Raw genomic sequence first — 21,035 nt, forward strand, 5'->3', positions numbered from 1 at the left:
AAGAAAGAAAGAAAGAAAGAAAGAAAGAAAGAAAGAAAGAAAGAAAGAAAGAAAGAAAGAAAAGAAAGAAAGAGAAAAAGAAAAAGAAAAAGAAAAACAGGGCAAAAGCCTGTTGTTGATTTCCTTTCTGGAGATTTAACTCGATGTGGAAGACTGAGCCTCACTAATAAATACTTTGGTTTGCCGGAAAGCAGCATTCCACATCCTCGGGTCTTTGCAGAGGTTCAAAAAAGCTGCCGGGGGCATCCATCCTCTGCATGGACCCCTGCGCCATTGGACCCGACACGTGATGATGGTCTGCTCTGCCTTCTTCCCTGGGTTTCTAGGCACGTATCTGCTGGCCCAGGCCTGTGTCTCCTCCTGTCCTGAAGGCACGTGGCCCTCGGCGAGGAGTGGCCACTGCGAGAACTGTACGGAGGACTGTACTTCCTGCTCTGGAGCCCATCTCTGCAGAACGTGCCGGACGGGGCCGGACTTCCCTCTCTTCCTCCACGAAGGCAGGTGCTACACCAGGTGCCCCGAGTAAGTGTCCCTCTTCCTTCCACGTCCCGCTCGGGTTCATTCTCCTGCTGTACTTGGAGGGCAATTCCTTCTTGCACCAGAGGACGCCTCCCCGTCCTGGTTATAGAGCCTTTGGAACTGTGCCCTCGACACGCAGTCGCTCTCGGCCACGGCAGCCAAACCAGGCCCTTGTGACCGTGATATGTACGTGTTTTTGACCTTTGTGAAAATACGCTCTTTTTCCACCTTGTGGTTATGATCAAGGAGTTGTCTTCCTTCCGTGACAAAAGTTAAGGCTGTGAATACATGAATGTCTTCTTAAATGTTTACAGTAGGTGAGGTGTGAGGTATAAATAATAAATATGGAATCATACCTGGTGAATTATTGATTGATTCCTCATGGTGTCCTCAGTCCTCTGGTTTATAATTCCTCTTCTCTTCCCATCAACGGGTCCAGCTCCAGGATGTAAAAAAGAAGTGGAAACAGCACATGGAAAAGTTTATCTGGGAACCTTCAGTGACAAGCAACAGAAATTCTAAGTAGAATGACTGAGACAATGTGGGGTTTACTATCTCACGGAACAAAAAGGTTAAAACCCAGCACTGGTTACATCCGTGGCCAACACTTCATTAAAGACCCACAATCTTTCTGTTTTGTCCTTGAATCTTCTTCAGCTTGTCCTCCCCTGAGCCCCTGAGCCACATTGTCTGCCCCGTTTCCAAACCTCACCACCCTACGTGACAACAACCAGAGACAGAAAAGGGCACGTTTCTCCTCCTCCATCTCTTTTTAAAAGGAAGGAAAACTTCCTCTGACTTCCCTTCACATCTCATTAGCCAGAATGCTTCACTTCCGTCTTCCAAAAATGATCTCTGGCGAGAAGGACGGAAATAGAAGGATCGGTTTAGGCTACACAAAATTCACCCCTGCACACCCAAATAAAATCAGAACACTGTCAGGCAGGAAGACTGGAAAGAGGGAGGTGAGGAAGGAGTTTGGGGAAGTGACCAACAGAATCTGTTTGAAGCAATTAGAAATTTCCCATTGATTAAAAGAACTTGATGGTAGAGCTACAAGATCTATGATAGAGGTAGATCATTAGTATCTGTATCCACTGCTGAAATAGATCCTATAGGGTAAAAACATAAGTCAGGGTACTCAAGAAACTTCCAGCCCAGTGGAGAAGCCAAGCATATTCAATTCAGTTCCGCAGATAAATAGTTAGCACCTACTAGGTGTAAGAATTGACATCGGAAGCTAAGTTATAATCAACTGAAGGTTCTCCATTTGGTCCAAAAAAGCTAAGATACTAGATACTACTGTATAAGGGAGCCTGGTCTTAGCTTTCATCTGGGTACTATTTGGTTTCCTCTCTTCTACTAATCTGCTCCTTCTCCAAATTTTCTTTCGTAAAACTACATTAGATACGTAACCTTTATTCACCCCATCCCATTTCTTCCTGATACATTCAATACATTTTTGTTTCCTGAATAAATATAAGAATGGCTGAAAGAATGACGAAACAGACGTGAATGAGTTAATTAAAACATCAAGTAGAGATGCCGTATAGGATCCCTTATCGGCATTGATTCAAAAAGGACTCTAGCAGACTGAGTTACTTGCTACAATTCTTCACCTCCCCATGTACCTGTGCCCCCTGCTCGTCACTTTGCAGCAACTTCCACAGACACAGAATGGACTTCCCTGACCCTTGACTTTGGGCCGGGTTGATTTGCTTTGGCCAACAGGATGTTAGCGGAAGGGAAGCAGAGAGGCTTACAACCTGTTTGTCTGGATGAACTTGCCCTCTTGTGCTCTGTCATGGCTAAGAGAAGAATGTGCCCCAGGAGGTCCCTGTGCAGGGAAGATAAAGGGACAGGAAGAAGACCTGAATCCAGTGTGTATCTCAGGGCCCAGCCTCCTTCTCCCGGAGTACATGCATGACCTCTGCCCCTACAATGACATAGGCCTCTTTGAGCGCAAGCTCAGCCTAGATCTGCCTTCCCGCAGATACATGGGTGATGAGTTTGGGGGTGTCCTGCCACTCAGCCTATTATGGCAACAGCTGACAAATAGAATGAAAATTATAGAAAACAACTGGAATAGATGCCTAGAACATCGGGGGGCGCCTGGGTGGCTCAGTCGTTAAGCGTCTGCCTTCGGCTCAGGTCATGATCCCAGGGTCCTGGGATCGAGCCCCGCATCGGGCTCCCTGCTCGGCGGGAAGCCTGCTTCTCCCTCTCCCGCTCCCCCTGCTTGTGTTCCTGCTCTTGCTGTGTCTCTCTCTGTCAGATAAATAAATAAAATCTTTAAAAAAAAAAAAAAGATACCTAGAACATCAGAAGTCCATATTCTCTACAACGGTTTATGATTTTCCTGCTTCTGCACGTTCCAGTTCTTCCCGCCAGCTTTTTTCTTCAAAAAACTGTCGAAATTTCCCCCATCTTCCAAATCTATTTGAAAAGGTTGAGGTTTTCGTAGTTACTGTGTTCATCAGTCAGTGAGAGATTTCTCTGGCGTGATAATGTAATCACTAGAGGTACAATATATATATACAGACGCCAGATTCCACCTGGAAGAAAGTCACTCTTACAAACATATCCTCCACGAGCAGCTACTGCAAATATGTTTGATGCTGTGTGCAAACATTATATGTGCATGTTTGAAAAAAGCCACCAGAGGCTGGCTGAGAGCATCTGAAAGCAAAAGTGGTTCCAATTTTACAGGGCATTAAACCTTTAGAGCTTTGTAAAAATAAGTTTTTAATTATGAATGAACATTTTATATTAAGGACTAAATTCAGTAATTTATTAAATTAAAATTTTTCATTAAAAATGTATTGGATAAAAAGCATTTTCTACTCTAACATAAGGCTCTAATTTAAAAAAAAAAAGAAGAAAGAATAAAAATTGGGAGATAAAATAGGGAAACCAGAAGGTGGCTAAACTATATACACATTAACAAAAGTGGTTTTCAAACCAACCAAATTCACAAGGATAACACCTGTCCCTTTCCTTTTTCTCTTCCCGGATTTGGCTTCTGACCCCTCCTTCCTCGGCAAATCTGACTGCCTCGTTCTGCCCCACAATAGCTGCCGTCCTTCCGGTGTCTTTCAGTCCCAAGCCCTCTGCCACCAGGCGGGACTCACTTCCCTGGATGGAAAGCATCTCCAGTTGTGCTCTGTCTTCCCCACAGGGGCTTCTATGCAGAAGACAGCACGTGTAAGCAGTGTAGCTCTCCTTGCAAAACATGCGAAGGAAACGCCACCAACTGCCACTCTTGCCAAGGAAGCCTCATCCTGCACCAGGGAGCATGCCGGGAAGCCTGCCCCGAGAGGCATGTGGCCGTAGAGGGGGTGTGCAAGCATTGCCCTGAGATGTGTCAGGACTGCATCCATGAGAAGACATGCAAAGGTACGTGGGAGCATCCCAGGGGAGAGTGTGGCTCCCCCAAGCTACCGCCCCTGGGGACCAACCATGGCGGGGGGTGGGGGGGCTATGCAGAATGGAGGGAACCAGTCTCCTTATCTTTCCTGAAATATAACCATCTCCATGCACATCACTGAGGCAATCAAGGGCGTTCTTCAAGCTAAGACAAATGAAAGCCCCTCTTCTGCATGATTTCTTCCGCACAGGTGTACTGAGCACTTAGGGATGCTCAGTCCCTTGGCAGCACCATCCCAGCTGCTAGAGATCTAGATAAGAACCCGAAGTTCCTGCCTCTTTGTGCACAAAATCTTATAGGGAGGCTTATATTAATGAAACACAGAGGAAGCTAGAGAATTGCAAGTGTTACAAAAGATAGGAAAGAGAAGGTCAGGCGAAGACAGTAAGACTCAGAATAGCACTCTGGCTAGGAATTCTTTCTCTGGAATTATCTCCAAGAAGGGCTAATTTCCTCTCCAGAGCAAGACCCACTGAACTGATGCTGTTCTATCAAAAGGATTCCCTTGGTGTGACCCAAAGCGTTTTCTTGGTTTCCCCCCAAATAAGAGAATGAATACAGATGAAAGAAACCCACAACGCATGCCTCACACTGAGTTACCATGTCTATGTCACTGACCTACCCTATCAGTGAATGGAAACATAACTAATGCAAGAATGTTTAAGCCGCTTTTGGGCTGAATAGAGCATGCTTTTCGGGTTTTCAACAATACCTCCAGCATCTCAGCCATAGACGGTCTGCCACAGCTCTGCAATTTTTTACACCTCTGAGGGGCAGGTCATTTCGGGCTGTAAACCCAGCACCATGTCATCAGGCCACCGTATGTGGTCTTCTCTCCCAAAGCTTAGAGATGTGGGGGATGTGCCCTGGCAGGCTTGGCATGGGGCATATGCATGGAACACTCAGGTCAAAGGAGCCAATGTGGTCCGGACAGGCTAGCCCACTCCAGAAGGAACGAATTCCTTTCTCCTGTGCCCAAGGGGGTAACTTGCTGCTTCCTCCTTCCTCCAGAGTGTATGCCTGGGTCCTTCCTGTACCAGGATATGTGTCATCCATCCTGTCCCCACGGCTTCTACGCGGACATACGCAAGTGTGTCCCCTGCCACGAAGACTGTCTGGAGTGTAGTGGCCCCTCAGCGGATAACTGCGACCTCTGTGCCAAGCCATCCCTGGTTCTCTATGATGGACGGTGTTTGGACGAATGTCCAGTGGGAACTTACTATGAAAAAGAGACTAAGGATTGCAGAGGTAAAGACTTGAGTGTGTATGGCCAAGCATCCCAGGGAGCCTGCCACAATGATGGGTTTCTGCTGAGACAAAGCAGGTGCTGGGGTTTGCAGGGTTCCAGCCCCGGAGCTGTCATCCCATCCGTTTCCCTCCTGCTCAACAAAGCAGATTTTTTAATCTGCTCTAATTCATTATTTATTTTTTAAATGAATCATTCATAAGCTTTGACCATGTAATTTTTCTTAATAACAAGTCAGATTGACCCTCCTCACAACATGGGCCCTGAACTGCTGATCAAAAAGAATTCTCATGTGAAGTTTCACAGCAGAGATGAGCCTTCAAAAGTCACCCAAAATGGAAGTTGGTTGTTTGTTTTGTTTTTTTCTCTTAAACCTTGAAGCCACTAAAGGTTGACAGCAGCTCAGGGAAAACTGTGCCACAGAGGATTTTCTTGGTGCCTCTTGGGTCCCTTATCAGTTTTCTCCCTGCGGTTCCCCCCTCCCCCGACCCCTCCTCGGAGCAGTGGCTCCTCATCTGCTTCAGCAGCTCCTGCCCTGGGACCCCCACTCAGCACATCAACCCCAACCCATTCAGGGAGGGATCTGCTCTCGTTTATGCCTCCTTATGTTTTCCCTAGGTATCAACTGTTGGCCTCAGAACAGGAAAAATAGCAGGTCTATTATGAGAATTCTCAAACCACTGAATCACTCTGGGTGAACTTCTCCAGAGTTTCAGGCTTCACTCAGCTAGGCGGCCAGGGGTAACCTTGCCCCATGTCGCCACCTAGCAAGCACTAGACAGCTATGCACAGGTGGTCCCAACAGCAGCGAGAGCTTGAGGGTGAGAAACCCCAGCGCCCCCCCAACGTTCCAGAACGTACTCAGGAGACTGATTTGCATGTCCTAGGACATGAAGATGGAGCTGACTCCTCACAGCTTTCTGCTCTAGCACTATGATCAACACACCTTGTTGTGTGTTTTATGTAAGGTACTCTTTACTGTCAATGTTCCACCTGAAAGACCACGGACTAGAACATGGCGGAAGACAGGGCAGCAGTGAGCTTGGGGCCAGTTTCCTTGAGAAGTTTAGCAACTTGGCCAAAGGCCGTCGTGCCTATACTCAGACAGGAACTAAGGGTCAATTTCTGCCTTTCTCTGGTGTTTGCCATACAGAGAACTTTGCAGGCCTCACAGTACATTTACTTGACTTAATTTTCTCATTGAGAAAGGCCCCTGGTTCCCATCCCTGGTTGCCCATTAGAATCACCTGGAGAGCTTCAAAAAAAAAAAAAAATACCACTGTACAGATGCCTGGGCTCCCCTCAGACCAACTCAACCGTAGGGAACTAACTTGAGGGCTTTCCCTACAAGGCGATGGCTCCTTCCACCAGTCCAAAGGCAGGCTGAGGGAAGCTGGTACTGGAAGAAACAGGGTGGCCACTGGACTTGCCAGAAAGAAGAAACAAAGAACCTGACCTGAAAAATTAAGATTTGGGTAGATGTGGAGAAGCATCCAGAACCAAGCAGGATCTCCTCCAAGAAACACAAGGGCTTGGGATCCATTTGGATCATCCAAATTATCCTCTATGAGAGAGCATAGGCACCTCTAAGAATCCCACACCTATCCCAAGGCACTGGGGCAGAAATAGCAAGAGCTCTGATTAAGCTCCTGGGTTCAACTTCTAACCCTGCCCATTTCCAGCCAAGTGACTTAGCACCTTCAGCCTCAATTTCCTGATCTAGATAACATGAGATGACCATAATGCCATGTGTCTATTCATTCAGGGAGCACTTACTGGGGGCCTCCTATGTACTGTGTGCTCCTCTAGGCCTAGGGAAAAGCAAGGGACAATACAGACAGAATACGGGGCGGGTGGGGGGGCAGACAGACCCTAAAAAAGATAAGTCAAAAGGAAAAGTTAGTCAGGGCAGGGGAACAGGAAGTTGGACAGGATGGAGTTGAAATTATAGTGAAGGCATCCTGAAGACCTCATAGAAAAACAGAGGGAACAAGCCACACATACATCTAGGAGAACCACACATACACTCTAGGCAGAGGGAATGGCAATGGCTAAGACCCCGAGGTAGGAATGAATTGTTTTGATTTTATTTGTCTAAGAAAAGTTACTGAGTGCCTGTTACATGCCCGGTCCTCTCACAGGTACTGTGCATTCATCAATGAATACAAAAGAGGCCTTTTTTTGATCAATAGGCAATTGCAGTACATCCCAACAACTGTTGTTAGTGATAAGCTCGAGTTGTTCCAGGAGGTCAGTGGAGGGCCACAGAGTGAGAGTTATGGGGTAAGCAGGCCACAGATCAGTGTATGACCATACCCTACAGAATTGCTTATTGTTTTGTTGCAGTTTTGGTAACTACACTGAGTCTAATATTTCTGGATGTGGCAAGAAGGGGTTCTCTAGATATTACAGAGAATGTGAAATGGCCATTTTTCTTCTCATTTGACAAGAATGCTCTACCCAGAGCCTAAGGGCTCTACCCAACTAGTGGCCCCCATGCCCTGGACCCAGAACCCTAGAAATCTCTGAAAGAAAAGGGGGAGGGGTGTGAACACACCTTCTAGGGGTGCCCTGGACCTCTCTCACTTGGTCTTCTGCCCCCACCATGCCCACAGATTGCCACAAGTCCTGCCAGACCTGCTCATCACCTGGGATTTGCACGGCCTGTCAGGAGGGCCTTCTCATCAACCACCATGGGGACTGCGTGCCTCATAAGGAATGTGCCCCCGTTGAGTACTGGGATGTGGAGGCTCTGGGATGCAAGCCCTGCCATGCTAAGTGCTTCCGCTGCACGGGGCCTGCCGAGGACCAGTGTCACACCTGCCAGAGGGACAACCTTCTTTTCAGTGAGTCACGTGTCCTCTGAGGCGGGCTCTCTCTTTCCCTCCATCTGGGAAACCACCTTGCATGACGCCTGGTGCCCAGATGTTTGGTGTCTTTCTAATTTTTCACTTTGTATTTGGAAAATTTTCAAACCTATAGAAAAGACAAAAGTATGAAGAACGCCACACACGTGCCCTTCACCCACTTCGGCCACCACTAATTGGGTGTCCCATTTGCTTAATCATTCGCGTGCTCGGTCTTGACTGTCTCAATGTGTAATGCCTACATAATCCACAACAAATTTTTTCCTGACCATCTGAGGATGTGATATACACATCATGACTCCTTTCGCATAAATACTTTAGTATGTATTTCCTAAAACTAAGGATACTTTTTGACATAGCCATGGTACAGTTGTTGATGCAAGTGAATTTAACATCAATACTTCACTATATCATCTGTTCTATAATTTTGGCAATTCCTCCTTGGAACAGGATCCAGTCTCCAATCAGGTATTGCTTTCAGGTGCCAGGTCTCTGTAGCCCCCGTTAAACTGAAACATTTCCACAGACATTTTTTCTATAGAATATTAACATTTTAGAAGAATACAGTCCCTATTCCTCCATTGAAGTCTGTGTGAGGTGTCCCACAATTAGACAGAGATGATTCATTCTCAGCCAGAATACTTCACAGGTGATGTCGTGTCCTCCTGGAGACCCAGGATGTCACCTGCCCCTCACTGGTGACGCTAACTGTGGTCATCTGTTCAGAGTGCTGTCCAATGTCTCCACTGCTTAGTTACTATTTTCCCTTGCGATTAATAAGCAATCTGTGGAGAGACACTTTACAAACATGCAGGGATTCAGCCCCTCATCAAAATTTCCCCTGGATTTTGCATCCAGGGATTAATAAATCTTCTTGAAGTCTGGCATGGTCTGAGGTTGGCCACCTTCAGCAGATCTTATCACGGATGTGAAGCAATGCCCTCAGGTTTCCAGGGATTCCATGATTAGGCTAATACAGGTATGTGAGAAAGAAAATGAGACAAAGCGCACTCAGCTAAAAGAAGGAGCAACGGAGGGGCGTAGGAGAGAGGGAAGGAAGAGATGAACATGCTGAAGACCTGGAAAGGGTTAGCATCTATCTCCCCAACCCACGCAGATCTGAGAAGCAAGACCCTCACAAGGACACCATCTCATTCCTCCTGCATCCTCCCTTCCCACCATGGTTCACCCTAGGGAGAACAGAGAAGAGGTCTGGGAGACGTTCATCATACTTGATACCAAGACAGACTCTTTTCCTTCCTTGGCAGACAGGACCTGCGTGCAGGACTGCCCCGAGGGCTACTATGCTGATGAGGACAGCCACCAATGTGTCCCCTGCCACAGCTCTTGTAGGACGTGTGAAGGGAGACACAGCACACAATGCCTCTCCTGCCAACCAGGCTTGCTCCAGCTGGAAAAGGAGTGCCTGCTGCAGTGCCTGGAAGGGTAAGGTGCCCAACACACGTTTCCCTCATTTAATCCCAAACCAGGCAGGCAGCACTAACAGCAAACCCATTTTGCAGATGAGGAAGCTAAGTTATATAACACCACGTTGAAGTCTCAGTGCTAGGAAGAAATGAAGATCAGAGGCCAACCAAGATCTACTGATCTCTAAAGGATTTCAGCTAGGGGCACCTGGGGGGGCTCAGTCGGTAGAGCACGTGACTCTTGATCCTGGGTTCATGAGTTTGAGCCTCATGTTGGGTGCAGAGATTACTTAAATAAATATCTTTAAAAAAAAAAAGATTTCAGCTAATTCATAGTAATGGATGAGGACATAGGAGAGGCAGAGTGACCCAGTGAGAAAACATGAAGGGTTGATCATCAAGTTAGAATCATGCGTCAAACTTCACTACTAATTTGAAGGTACAAGCAAACCCAAGGCAGAGGCAAAGCATTCTTCCCTTAGAGAAGTCTAAGACCATAAATGTAGGTTCTTCCTCTTCTGCATTAGGATTTGTTCTGATCACATTTAATAGGTGAGGTCTAAGCAATGTATGCAGAGCATTGATTTTACAAAGGGAACAATTTCAATTAAATATTCCCACTCATATGCCACCAATACTCCAACCTACCATGCCCCCATACATCTACAACTTACAGGTTTAATTACATAAGCAACCTAGATACACAGATGTATGCTCCTAAAAGCACGTCACAAATAAGAACTCTATCATTTTTTGCTAGGAAAAACTTTTAGTGTATTTATCAGAAGGTCTGGTTACCAGCATATTTGAAAGAGGATTTGAGTGGGTCATCCCTTTTCTCCCGCCAGGAATGCCCAGTAAAGAGAAAGATGGATTACAGGCCCGTTGCTAATTCTTCCTTCCCAATCAGTAACCTAAGGCACTGAGCGTTTCCAGACCCAAATTGAAAGGCTACCACCTTGGACTTTCCCCAGTGCTTCTGCCCAGATGAGACATCACGTTTCTTTCCTTCGGTTCTATAGCAATTCCTGTCTGCATTACTCACCGTGGTGCTTTACACGGCCCTCATCCATTCACCCATTCATTCCACACATGTCTAATGAAGAGCACCTGGATGTAAAATACAAAGATTTTGACCTTCAAGAATTAATTCTTCCTGGGGCGCCTGGGTGGCTCAGTTAAGCATCTGCCTTCGGCTCAGGTCATGATCCTGGGGTCCTGGGATCGAGCCCCGCATCGGGCTCCCTGCTCAGCTAGGAGTCTCCTTCTCCCTCTCCCTCTGCCCCTCCAGCCCCACTCATGCTCTTTCTCTCTCAATGTCTCCCAAATAAATAAATAAATCTTTTTAAAAAAAGAATTGATTCTTCCTATATATTTCTTACCAAGAAAATTATAAGCACCTGGAAAAAAAAAAAAACCCTCTTATTTTTCACACATATTTACTACAATGCTCAGCACAGAGTCACACACCTCAGCCCTGAAAAACACCAGCTATATGGATCCACGAAGAAAGGGCCCTACCCAACAAGAAACGGAATAGGGCCACCCGGCTTAGCCTTTCCCCTTCATTCCAGAAAGTGCCCGAAAAGATCTGGATCCAATGAAAGGAATCTCCATCTCCCCCAAATCAAGTCATTAAATACTTTTTACACAAAAGGGCATAATCCTGTCATCTAAATAGTTGTAGACCATCAAATTAAGAAGACATTTTTTACATTGGGAAGTATGTGAAGTTACCCACTGGGGAGGAGAGGCACGGGTTGCCATAAACCTCTTTAATGGGGTATTAATGAGGTATAAGTGGAAATATTTAACAGCAATGGTTCCTTTTATAAAATTGATGTTCCATGTGCGTTGCATCAATCTCATATGGTAAATCTCCTTGCCTCGGAAAGGCAGGTATATGATCCTCCGAACCCTTTACCCACACCCATAATTATTTTAGTGTTTAACCTCAGAGCAGGGTTTTTTTTTTTTTAATTTTTTTTAAAGATTTTTATTTATTTATTTGTCAGAGAGAGAAAGAGCACAAGCAGGGAGAGCGGCAGACAGAGTAGGCAGAGGGAGAAGCAGGCTCCCTGCTGAGAAGGAGCCCGATGTGGGACTCGATCCCAGAACCCTGGGATCATGACCTGAGCCAAAGGCAGACACTTAACTGACTGAGCCACCCTGGAGCCCCAGGGCCTTCTATCTTAAAAACAACCTATCACATTAGTAACATTAGTAAAGAACATGTATGCTGCTTTGGAGTTTACAAAGTATTTCTACTCAGAATATATTTTTATATTATGATTTGGTTCTCCAACAATCCTCGGAGATCGACTTATTCTCCCCATTTTACAGATGACAAAATTGAGGCTCAAAGAGGTTAAGTGACTTGCCCAACGTCACAAGGCTACTCATACACAATGGGGCCAAAACAAGAAATCAGATCTTCTGACTTCACGCCCCTGTATTGTCTGTGTGGGAAGGTGTGCGTTTCTACCTTTTCCCATGGCTTTCTCTTTCAAGTCTTCTGTGGCTTTTATCGGCTCTTTAGTTCCCGACTGATGCTTTCTTTGTCCTCCCTTCATCACCCTGTCTCTCTCACCCCCCAGGCTTACTGATTGACTCCGCAGTACTTTTCCTCACCTAATGGCAGAAGGTAAAACAAGGCCTGATTTGCCACAAGCTGGGCCACTGAGGTACAAGTGCTCAGGTCAGGGACAGGTGGTGAGGGAGAGGCAGACTCAGCACTACCTTGCCCTGCTTTTAGTTTCCAATGACTAGTGGAACTGAAATAAGCTTTAGGGAACCTCATGTGGCAAATAGTTTCAGGCCAGAGAAGCCAAGGGCAAACCGTCAAGTTTCAAGGAGAGCTTCAATGTGCCGGGGTCCAGAGATGCCAAAAAGGGTCAGATGACGTCTAGAAGTTCATCTTTGTCAACGATTTCTCTTCTCTCCTCTATCTAACTTGAAAAATTTTTATTTACTTTGCCCTGCTTTGTTATAGCGGTAAACAGGTTCAAATCACATGAGCCCACTTCATGAGCTGTTTGACATTAAGCCAATTGTCTAAATTCTCTGAGCCTCAATTTTTACTTATATAAAATAGGGATGATAATATCTAAATCATGAGGTTTCCTTTGAGATTTAATCATACGATTCATAATTATCATGAATATGTGTGATTTATAATGTGCCAGGCGCTGTTCTAACAATTTTCTCAACAATAACTTGTTTAGTTTTAGCTACTAACATTAGCCACGTATTACAGACCTGAGACACAGAGATGTTGTGAGACTTGGCCAAGGTTGCACAGCTCATAAGTGGAATTGCTTGGCTTTGACCCCATGCAGTTTGTTCCAGAAGGCAAGCTCCAGACTGCATGGCTCTAGTGTCTCCCTTTTAGGTTCAAGAAGGTGAAATAATGTCTATGAAGTCCCTAGTGTACTACCAGGTACATAGTAAAAAGGCAATGAACAGTGATTATGGTTATATTTAGCCTCCAAAAATTTTTTCAGAGGTTACATCTATTATGATGTAAACATTAGCATCATTCATGTCATTTTCTATTTCAAGATAGATTTTTTTCGAAGATTTTATTTATTTGTCAGAGAGAGAGAGACAGCATGCACAAGCAGGGGGAGGGGCAGAGGCAGAGGGAGAAGCAGACTCCCAGCTGAGCCCGATGCGGGGCTCGATCCCAGGACCCTGGGTTCATGACCTGAGCCAAAGGCAGACGCATAACCAACTGAGCCACCCCCAGGCGTCCCTCAAGATAGGAGATGTTTTTTAAAATTGCGAAACTAGAAGAATCACTCAGAGGCACATCAAAAACATCTTGCATACCCTGATCCCAGTCAACAAAACGTGAAGCTTGAATTTTCCAGTGGAGAAGCACATGGGTATAGAGAAGGTAAAAGTAGTGAATAATTACTGTGGTTCTACTGCATGTGATAAGTCCTTTCGTGTGTGTTACCTAATTCAAAATTCACAAATAGCAGAGGAGGGGTTGTAGTGCCCAATTTAAAGATAAGAAAACTGATTTATATTGTAGTGCCCAATTCAAAGATAAGAAAACTGAGTCATTAGATTTATTAGTGTCATTACAGGAATACCTTGGAGATACCGCAGCTCACTTCCAGACCACTGCAATAAAGTGAATATTGCAATGGAGCTCGTTCAAATGAAGTTTTCAGTTTCCCGGGGCATATATGTAAAAGTTAGGCTTACACGATACCATAGCCCATTAAGTGTGCAAGAGCATTATGTCTAAGAGAGCGATCTACATACCTAAATTAAAAAATGCTTGATTGCTAAAAAATGCTAACCGTCATCTGAGCTTTCAGTAATCACTGATCACAGATGTCCATAACAAGTATTGTAATAATAATGAAAAAGTTTGAAATAGTGCGAGAATTACCAAATGTGACAGAGACATGAAGTGAGCAAGTGGTATTGGAAAAACAGCACCGAAAGACTTGCCCCAATGTGCAATATCTGTGAAGCGCAATAAAGCAAAGTGCAATAATATGAGGTGTGCCCACAGTAACGTATCTACTGAGTAACGTTAACGAGTAGAGTCTTAAGTCACCCAGCCTGGAACCGAACACCCCATGCGACTCACCCTGATTTTTCCACCAAACTCAACTTAAGAGCAAAGCTTATTCAGTCTTTGCTTCCCCGCTTGATTTCAGATACTACGCAGAAATCTCCACAGGACGGTGCAAGAAGTGCAGCAAGAGCTGCAAGGCATGCCGGGGCCCGCAGCCCACCGACTGCCTGTCTTGCGATTCGTTTTTCTTTCTGCTCCGCTCCAAGGGAGAGTGTCATCGCACCTGCCCAGAGCATTACTATGCGGAGCAAGGCACACAGACGTGTGAGAGATGCCACCCGACCTGCGACAAATGCAAAGGTGAGGGTGTATCTGTCATTTTGCCTGTGTAGATGGGAAGATGAGGATTCCTTTGTGCCTGGCCCCTCTGTTTTCATCACCTGTAGAGCTTTCTCTCGCTTGCCAACCCGGCCAATCCTCTCCAGCATCAGCACCTCTCCCCTGGGCCGCCCTGCACTATCCTGCCGTCTCTTCAGACCCTCCCAGCCTTCCAGGCCCAGATACAGGCATCGTCTCCCCCAGGAGGTGCTTCCCACCTGCTCTGTCTTCTGCTTGTTGAACTTGGAATCTGCCTAGAGAGTTTTATTTTTATTATTACAACAGCTACTTAAGATGTCTGTCTTTAGCTCTCCCAAGCTCCGTTCTCACTTTCCTGAGACCGACTTCTCTGTCCCAGAGAACCCTAGATTCGACATGTCCCAGAGTAAACACAATCTGGGTTTCCTCTGATAGTCACTCTTTCTGTTAATGGACCCGCTATCCAACCAATACCTTAACGATATCCTCCCCTTGCCTCCTGCCCAACCCACCTGCTCTCCAACAAAGGTAAACTTCAAGATCTGCTGATTTTCTCTCCTAAGCATTTCTGTACTCAGATCTCTCTCATTCTTACTATCCTCGTTCTCCATTCTCAGCATCTCTCAATCAACTTTCTGAAGTACCAGCAATGTGATCTCGACTCTGGTCTTGCCACCCCCAGGTCATCCTGTACAGTACTGTCAGAGTGATCAAAAATTCCCATCTGCTGGGCATGGAAAGATGATCAGTGTGAATTACTCTCAACACTGAAGAAATACCTCCTACAATGTTTTAATTGTTAAAACTTATTAGGTTAATATTTGTAGTTGGTACGGTACATTTCTGCTATCCTTTTCAAAATTATCTTGGCTATTTCCAGCCCCATTTTTTAATAAGATTTTATTAATTGATTTGACAGAGAGAGAGAGCACAAGTAGGGGGAACAGCAGACAGAGGGAGAAGCAGGCTCCTCGCTGAGCAGGGAGCCCAATGTGGGGCTTGATCCCAGGACCCTGGGATCATGACCCAAGCCGAAGGCAGCCACTTAACCGACTGAGCCACCCAGGCGCCCCTCCAGCCCCTTTTCTATATAAATTTTATACACAGTCACATTTCATTTAAAAAAAAAACCCCGGGGCACCTGGGTGGCTCAGTCGGTTAAGCGTCTGCCTTCGGCTCAGGTCATGATCTCAGGGTCCTGGGATCAAGCCCCGCATTGGGCTCCCTGCTCCACAGGAAGCCTGCTTCTCCCTCTCCCACTCCCCCTGCTTGTGTTCCCTCTCTCGCTGTCTCTCTCTGTCAAATAAATAAAATCTTTTAAAAAATAATAATAATAAATAAATAAATAAATAAATAATCCCTTGGATATTAACTGGCTTTAACTGAATTTATTTGGGGGAGGGGAAATCCATCTTTATGATCCTGAGTCATCACATCTATGAACATGGTATATCTCTGCAATCTATGCATTTACTTTTTGTCCTTCAATAAATTTCCAATAATTTTTTTTTATTTTTAAAAGGTGATTAAAGTCTTTCCCCAGCCAGTCCTTTTAGCTTATGACCTTGTCTCTCTTTCCATGTACTCTAGAACCTAGAGCCACTCAGCAGCTACCAAACACGTTATACTCTTTCATGCCGCTGTGCCTTTTGTCTTGTGTTTCCTCTTTCTGGAGAATGACGCCATAGGCAACTCTCAACTTAGAAGACCCAGCTTGGGCGTCATCTCCTCCGGGAAGCTTTTCTTAGTCCTCCCAGCAATGTTCTTCCTTCTTCTGGTTCTGTAATATACTGCTTTATCATAGCTCTTTTTACATTAATTTTAATTAATCATGTCCATCTCGCCTAGTAATTGTGAGACCCTCAGGGCTAGGATTGTGCCACATTTACTTTGTATACCCTGTTCTAGTCTAGACTGTAACACATAGTAAGTGCTCATTTAGTGTTTGCTGAATGAATGAATGAACACAAAACAAACAAATCCTAAAGTCTTTTTGCAAATTGGAAAATTCTCCATTATTATATCTCCAAATGTTGCTTCTCCACCCTTTCCTCTAATCTCCTTTTCTGGAATTCCTTATTTAATGTCACTCAGACTTTCCTGATCTCTATGTCTCCTACCTACTATTTTATATTTCTATTTCTTTGACTCTCTGTGGTTTATACTAGGTTAATTCATCAGTACTTTATTCCATTTCTCTAATTTGTTCTCTGTGTTTAGTCTAAAGTTCAGCCCATCTATTATTTTAGGGTTTTTTTTAAATTTACATAACTTACTTTTAAATTTTTAAATTATTTCTTTATACCCATCTCTTTTTGTTTCATATCTTCCTATTTGTATTACCTAATATATCCTTTCTTTATAGGTATTATGTCTTTTTATTTTTTGAATATCTTTAATATACTGACTTTTAAAATTTGTCAAGCTTCTCTATAAAATTGAAGTTTTTTATTTGAAGTAAATTCGTGTTCTAATTGTTGATTGTGTTTGTCATCTTAGTGTTCATTTTCTCCATATATTTTGGATTTTTGGTCCTGAGTTCCTTCTGAATGGGAAATTTCATCCTTCATTCCCCCCTTCTCTCTCTCTCTTTATCCTTACTCCTTTCAGCCTAGCAGTATTTTGGGTTAACTCTACCCCTTCCTCCCACCCTGAAACTCAGTCCAGAAATAGGACATCCCAGCATTCCTGAAGGGGATGCTGATGACAATGAAGATCCCATCAGCAACCCAACTGGCAGCCCCGGAGAGTTCCTGGTCAGGGGATGAGGTCTATAGGGGCAGTGTCCCCCTTTGACTCTTGTTTTAAGATCTCAGCCTGGATTTTGGCCCACATCTAACATGAAACACTTTTAGTTCCTATTATGATAGAAAAGTTAAACTCACAGCCACCATCCCCTATATCTAGACCCTGAGCAAAGCAGGTGGGCAGCATGAATCAGACAACTATTATATATTTATATTCCTTTTCTGGTCCAAAGAGATTTCATCTTATTTTTGAGCCCACCTAGCCTTTTATTTATTTATTTTTGGTTCTTTTTATATTTATTCTACCATTTCAGTATGTGGAGTGTATGGGTTAGGTCAAAATCTGAATTCACATATGATTTTTTTTTAATGTATGTGTGTTATAATGGATAATCAGATTCTTAGAAAAGCATTATGCCCTAAACTATCCTTCTGATAATACAAATGCCTAGGGGGTCAGTATATTTTAGAGTGTTTGTTTTGGTTTTTTGGAATATAATACTTTTAAATGAAATAAGCAAAGGCCAACCTGTTAGAGCCTGCTTCTAATCTTTCTTCCTTTCTCTTCCAAAATGATTCATCTTGGAGCAGTTAGTTGACCACATAGAAACATCAAGAATGGAGATGAGAAATCAGCTCCTTCCCCACACTGGGAGAAGATCATCAGCCACCTTTGCTGTATACCCACTAAACTGACCTTCCTAAGTACTATCTTGATGATATTTTAAAATAACTTCTCCCTAGGTGCTTCTCAAGTACACAGGAATAGAGTCTTCTCCAGATTGAAAGTGGCTTCCATTATCACTTATGCCTTAATGCCCCCAAATCTACTTCTTTCCCAAATGGTTTTCCTGAGCTCTAGTTCCATACATCCAATTGCCTGTTAATCTAATGAGTTGCTCAACACCTCGAACTTGAAATGTAAATGCATTTTTCTCCAGCCCACCTCACCCCATCCATAGACACCTTTTTCTATGCTCCCCATCTTGATGAATGGTTCCACCACCTACCCAGTTGCCTGAGGGAGGAACCTGGTCATTACCTTCTTATCCTCCTGTCTCAACCCTCACATTCGATTTGTCCTCAAGTCCTGTCAAATCCATGCCTATCTCTTAATTCCCTCTCTCCTCTCTTTGCTTTGTGGTATTACTCCCTTAGTTCAGACTTGTATGTCCCCTTACCTGAGTTATTCACCAATCTCTAATTGACTTTCTTACTTCCAGTATTAGCCACTCTATAACCAACCAGTCCTCCATTATGTTCTCAGATTGATCTTTCTATGTGACAAATACCATAATGATACTTCTCTGCTTAAAAATGACTCTCCGGGGTGCCTGGGTGGCTCAGTTGTTAAGCATCTGCCTTCAGCTCAGGTCATGATCCCAGGGTCCTGGGATCGAGCCCCGCATCGGGCTCCCCGCTCGGTGGGAAGCCTGCTTCTCTCTCTCCCACTCCCCCTGCTTGTGTTCCCTCTCTCACTGTGTCTCTACCAAATAAATAAATAAAATCTTTAAAAAAAAAAAAGATTACTTAAAAAAAAATGACTCTCCATTGGGGGCGCCTGCGTGGTTTAGTCAGTTAAGCGTCCAATTCTTGGTTTTGGCTCAGGTCATGATCTCAGGGTCCCGGGATCAAGCCCTGCATCAGGCTCTGACTCAGCAAAGAGTCTGCTGGTGCCTCTCTCTCTGTTCCTCCCTCATGCTCACTCATGTTTCTCTCTCAAATAAATGATGCAATCTTTTTTAAAAAATGACTCTCCTTCCATTGACTTTGGGATAGAATCTTAACTTAGTAACTCTGCATATGAGGTTCTTCATCCTGGGACTCATCTCACCCCTCACCACCTTCACCACCTTCCAAATCCAGGCAAAATTAGTTTCTGTAAACCTGAGCCAACCTTGCCCTTTCTCCTCTCTGAATACTTTCTCCAGCCTACTGTGCATGGCTACCTCTTTCTAATCCATTACAGTCAATATTTCCTCAACAAAGCCATCCTTAATCCCTCTATTTTGTGTTCCTTTAGTACTCTGAATTCATCCATCTACTTAGTTATTCAACAAATGTTTCTCCTGCAGTATGGCCCAACAAGGATTCAACTGTGAACAAGGCAGTCAGGGCCCTGGAGCCCAGGGGGCATATTTTATGTTATTTATTCTTTATCTCTCTCTCTTGAGACTGAGGTCCTCAAAGGCACAAAGTAATATGTCTCACTCACCTTTGTTTTTTGTTTTTGTTTTTTAATCTATTTATTTATTTATTAGAGAGAGAGAGAGCATGAATGGGGGTGGGAGGGGTAGAAGGAAAGGGACAAGCAGACTCCTCACTGAGCAGGGAGCCCAACATGGGGCTCGATCCCAGGACCCTGAGATCATGACCCAAGCCGAAGGCAGCTGCTTAACTGACTGAGACACCCAGGTGCCCCATCTCACTCACCTTTGTATCCCTACCACTTAGATGGCCACAGGGACAAGCAGTGGCAGCAGCCAGTGGCTCTAAGGGCACCTCCAGCAAACAGTGGTGGTGCCAGGCAGGGGGGCCATCCATGCCTGCTGGGCTAAGGCAGCAGCTACCATAGTCCACGACACGTCTGGGACAGTGGAGCTCTGTCCTCTGTAGGCCTCTATCTCCAGCCCATCATGAAGGTGACAATCAGCGTGGCCCTCCACGGCTGAAGCAGCAGGGGAAGTCCATGTCCAGCAGGTGGGGGCAGGAAAGGCTTAAGGCCATGGTGCACAATCACCAGTTCTCCACCCTGTGGATTTCCAAGGGCACCATGGACTTCATCTACTCGGAGGGCAAGGTAGGCAAGAATCTGGTCACGTCTTTCCTGGCCTGCCTCCACGGCAAAGTCATTAAGCTTGGTGGCTTCTGGAGTCCTCAAGGTGCTGCCACCAAGTTCAAAATCAATTTCCCCACATGCCAGGGGACTCTTTCTTCCATGACACAAAGGAAGAGAATGAAATGCTGCCCAGAGAGAGGCCAGGCACGAGTCACCTGGAGCAGCTACCCTGCACATTGTTTGCCCCAAGAGTCAGCCCAGCAAGGAGGTCCTGGTCAAGGTGCTTGAGAAGTGTGGGGAGATGGAGAACATGGACATCCCCACGCTGGACCCACAACAGGAGGAGATGACAGGCCAGAACTTCCACACCTTCCGTTTCGGGGACACTTGAACTTCCAGGCCAAGGTCGCATACCGCGCGAACGTATGTGGGCTTCATCCAAGCCCCGAGCACCCTGAGCCGCCTGAAGCTCATGTGGAAAGGCGATGAGCGCCAGGCCACTCTGCCTGCTCCGTAAGGTTCCTCTTGATTCCAAACACCTGAGGGACGCCTCGCTGAAGACACAGCAGCTCGAGGGGCAGAAACTGCAGGAGCTGGAAGAACAAAGAAGATCAAAGCACCAAGAGAAAGGAGGCAGAGGAGAGGCAGAGAGCAGAGCCAAGGAAAGACAAAGAACAAGAAGAATTGGAGAGAGAAAGAAAAAGAGAGGAGAAGCCTCTGTCAGAACCAGAAAAAGCTCGAGAAGCTACAAGCAGAGGAGCAGAAAAAGCTACAAGAGAAAGCGAAGCTGACAGAGCGGAAGTTGCTGCTCAGGATACCCGCCCGCGGGGCGTGGCTGGTCATGATCTTCAGCTCCAGAGCCACCTGTGGGTTCCTCTGACCTGCGGGGTCAACGTCACGCCCCCCCCCCCCCGCCTTCTTCGGCTGCTTGGAATCTTAACCCCCCCCCCCCCGCAAAAAAATAAGTCTTAATGCCAAGAAGAAAAAAAAAACTCGGAATACTCAATAATTTTTTATTGTTTTAGAGTGACTATCCGTGACGTAAACATTAAATTACTCTTAGCTACAAAGTGCTTAGACTAGTGGACAATCTAAACTTAGCCTGAGAGTGGTCACGTGCTATTCATAC

General features: G+C 45.2%; 1 protein-coding gene across 2 annotated transcripts in view; it reads left to right on the plus strand.

Moving 5' to 3' along the window:
- PCSK5 (proprotein convertase subtilisin/kexin type 5) overlaps positions 1-21,035 on the plus strand; it is a 456,955-nt gene that overhangs the window by 421,862 nt on the left and 14,058 nt on the right. For both annotated transcript variants that reach the window (XM_032427639.1, XM_032427640.1), the window contains 6 exons: positions 327-522; positions 3,698-3,915; positions 4,958-5,194; positions 7,808-8,038; positions 9,328-9,505; positions 14,166-14,383. In XM_032427639.1, coding sequence (XP_032283530.1) covers positions 327-522; positions 3,698-3,915; positions 4,958-5,194; positions 7,808-8,038; positions 9,328-9,505; positions 14,166-14,383 — 1,278 coding nt within the window. The remainder of the gene's footprint in view (positions 1-326; positions 523-3,697; positions 3,916-4,957; positions 5,195-7,807; positions 8,039-9,327; positions 9,506-14,165; positions 14,384-21,035) is intronic.

This window comes from Phoca vitulina, unplaced genomic scaffold (genome assembly GCF_004348235.1).
Source record: "Phoca vitulina isolate PV1807 unplaced genomic scaffold, GSC_HSeal_1.0 scaffold37, whole genome shotgun sequence".
Classification (NCBI taxonomy): domain Eukaryota; kingdom Metazoa; phylum Chordata; class Mammalia; order Carnivora; family Phocidae; genus Phoca; species Phoca vitulina.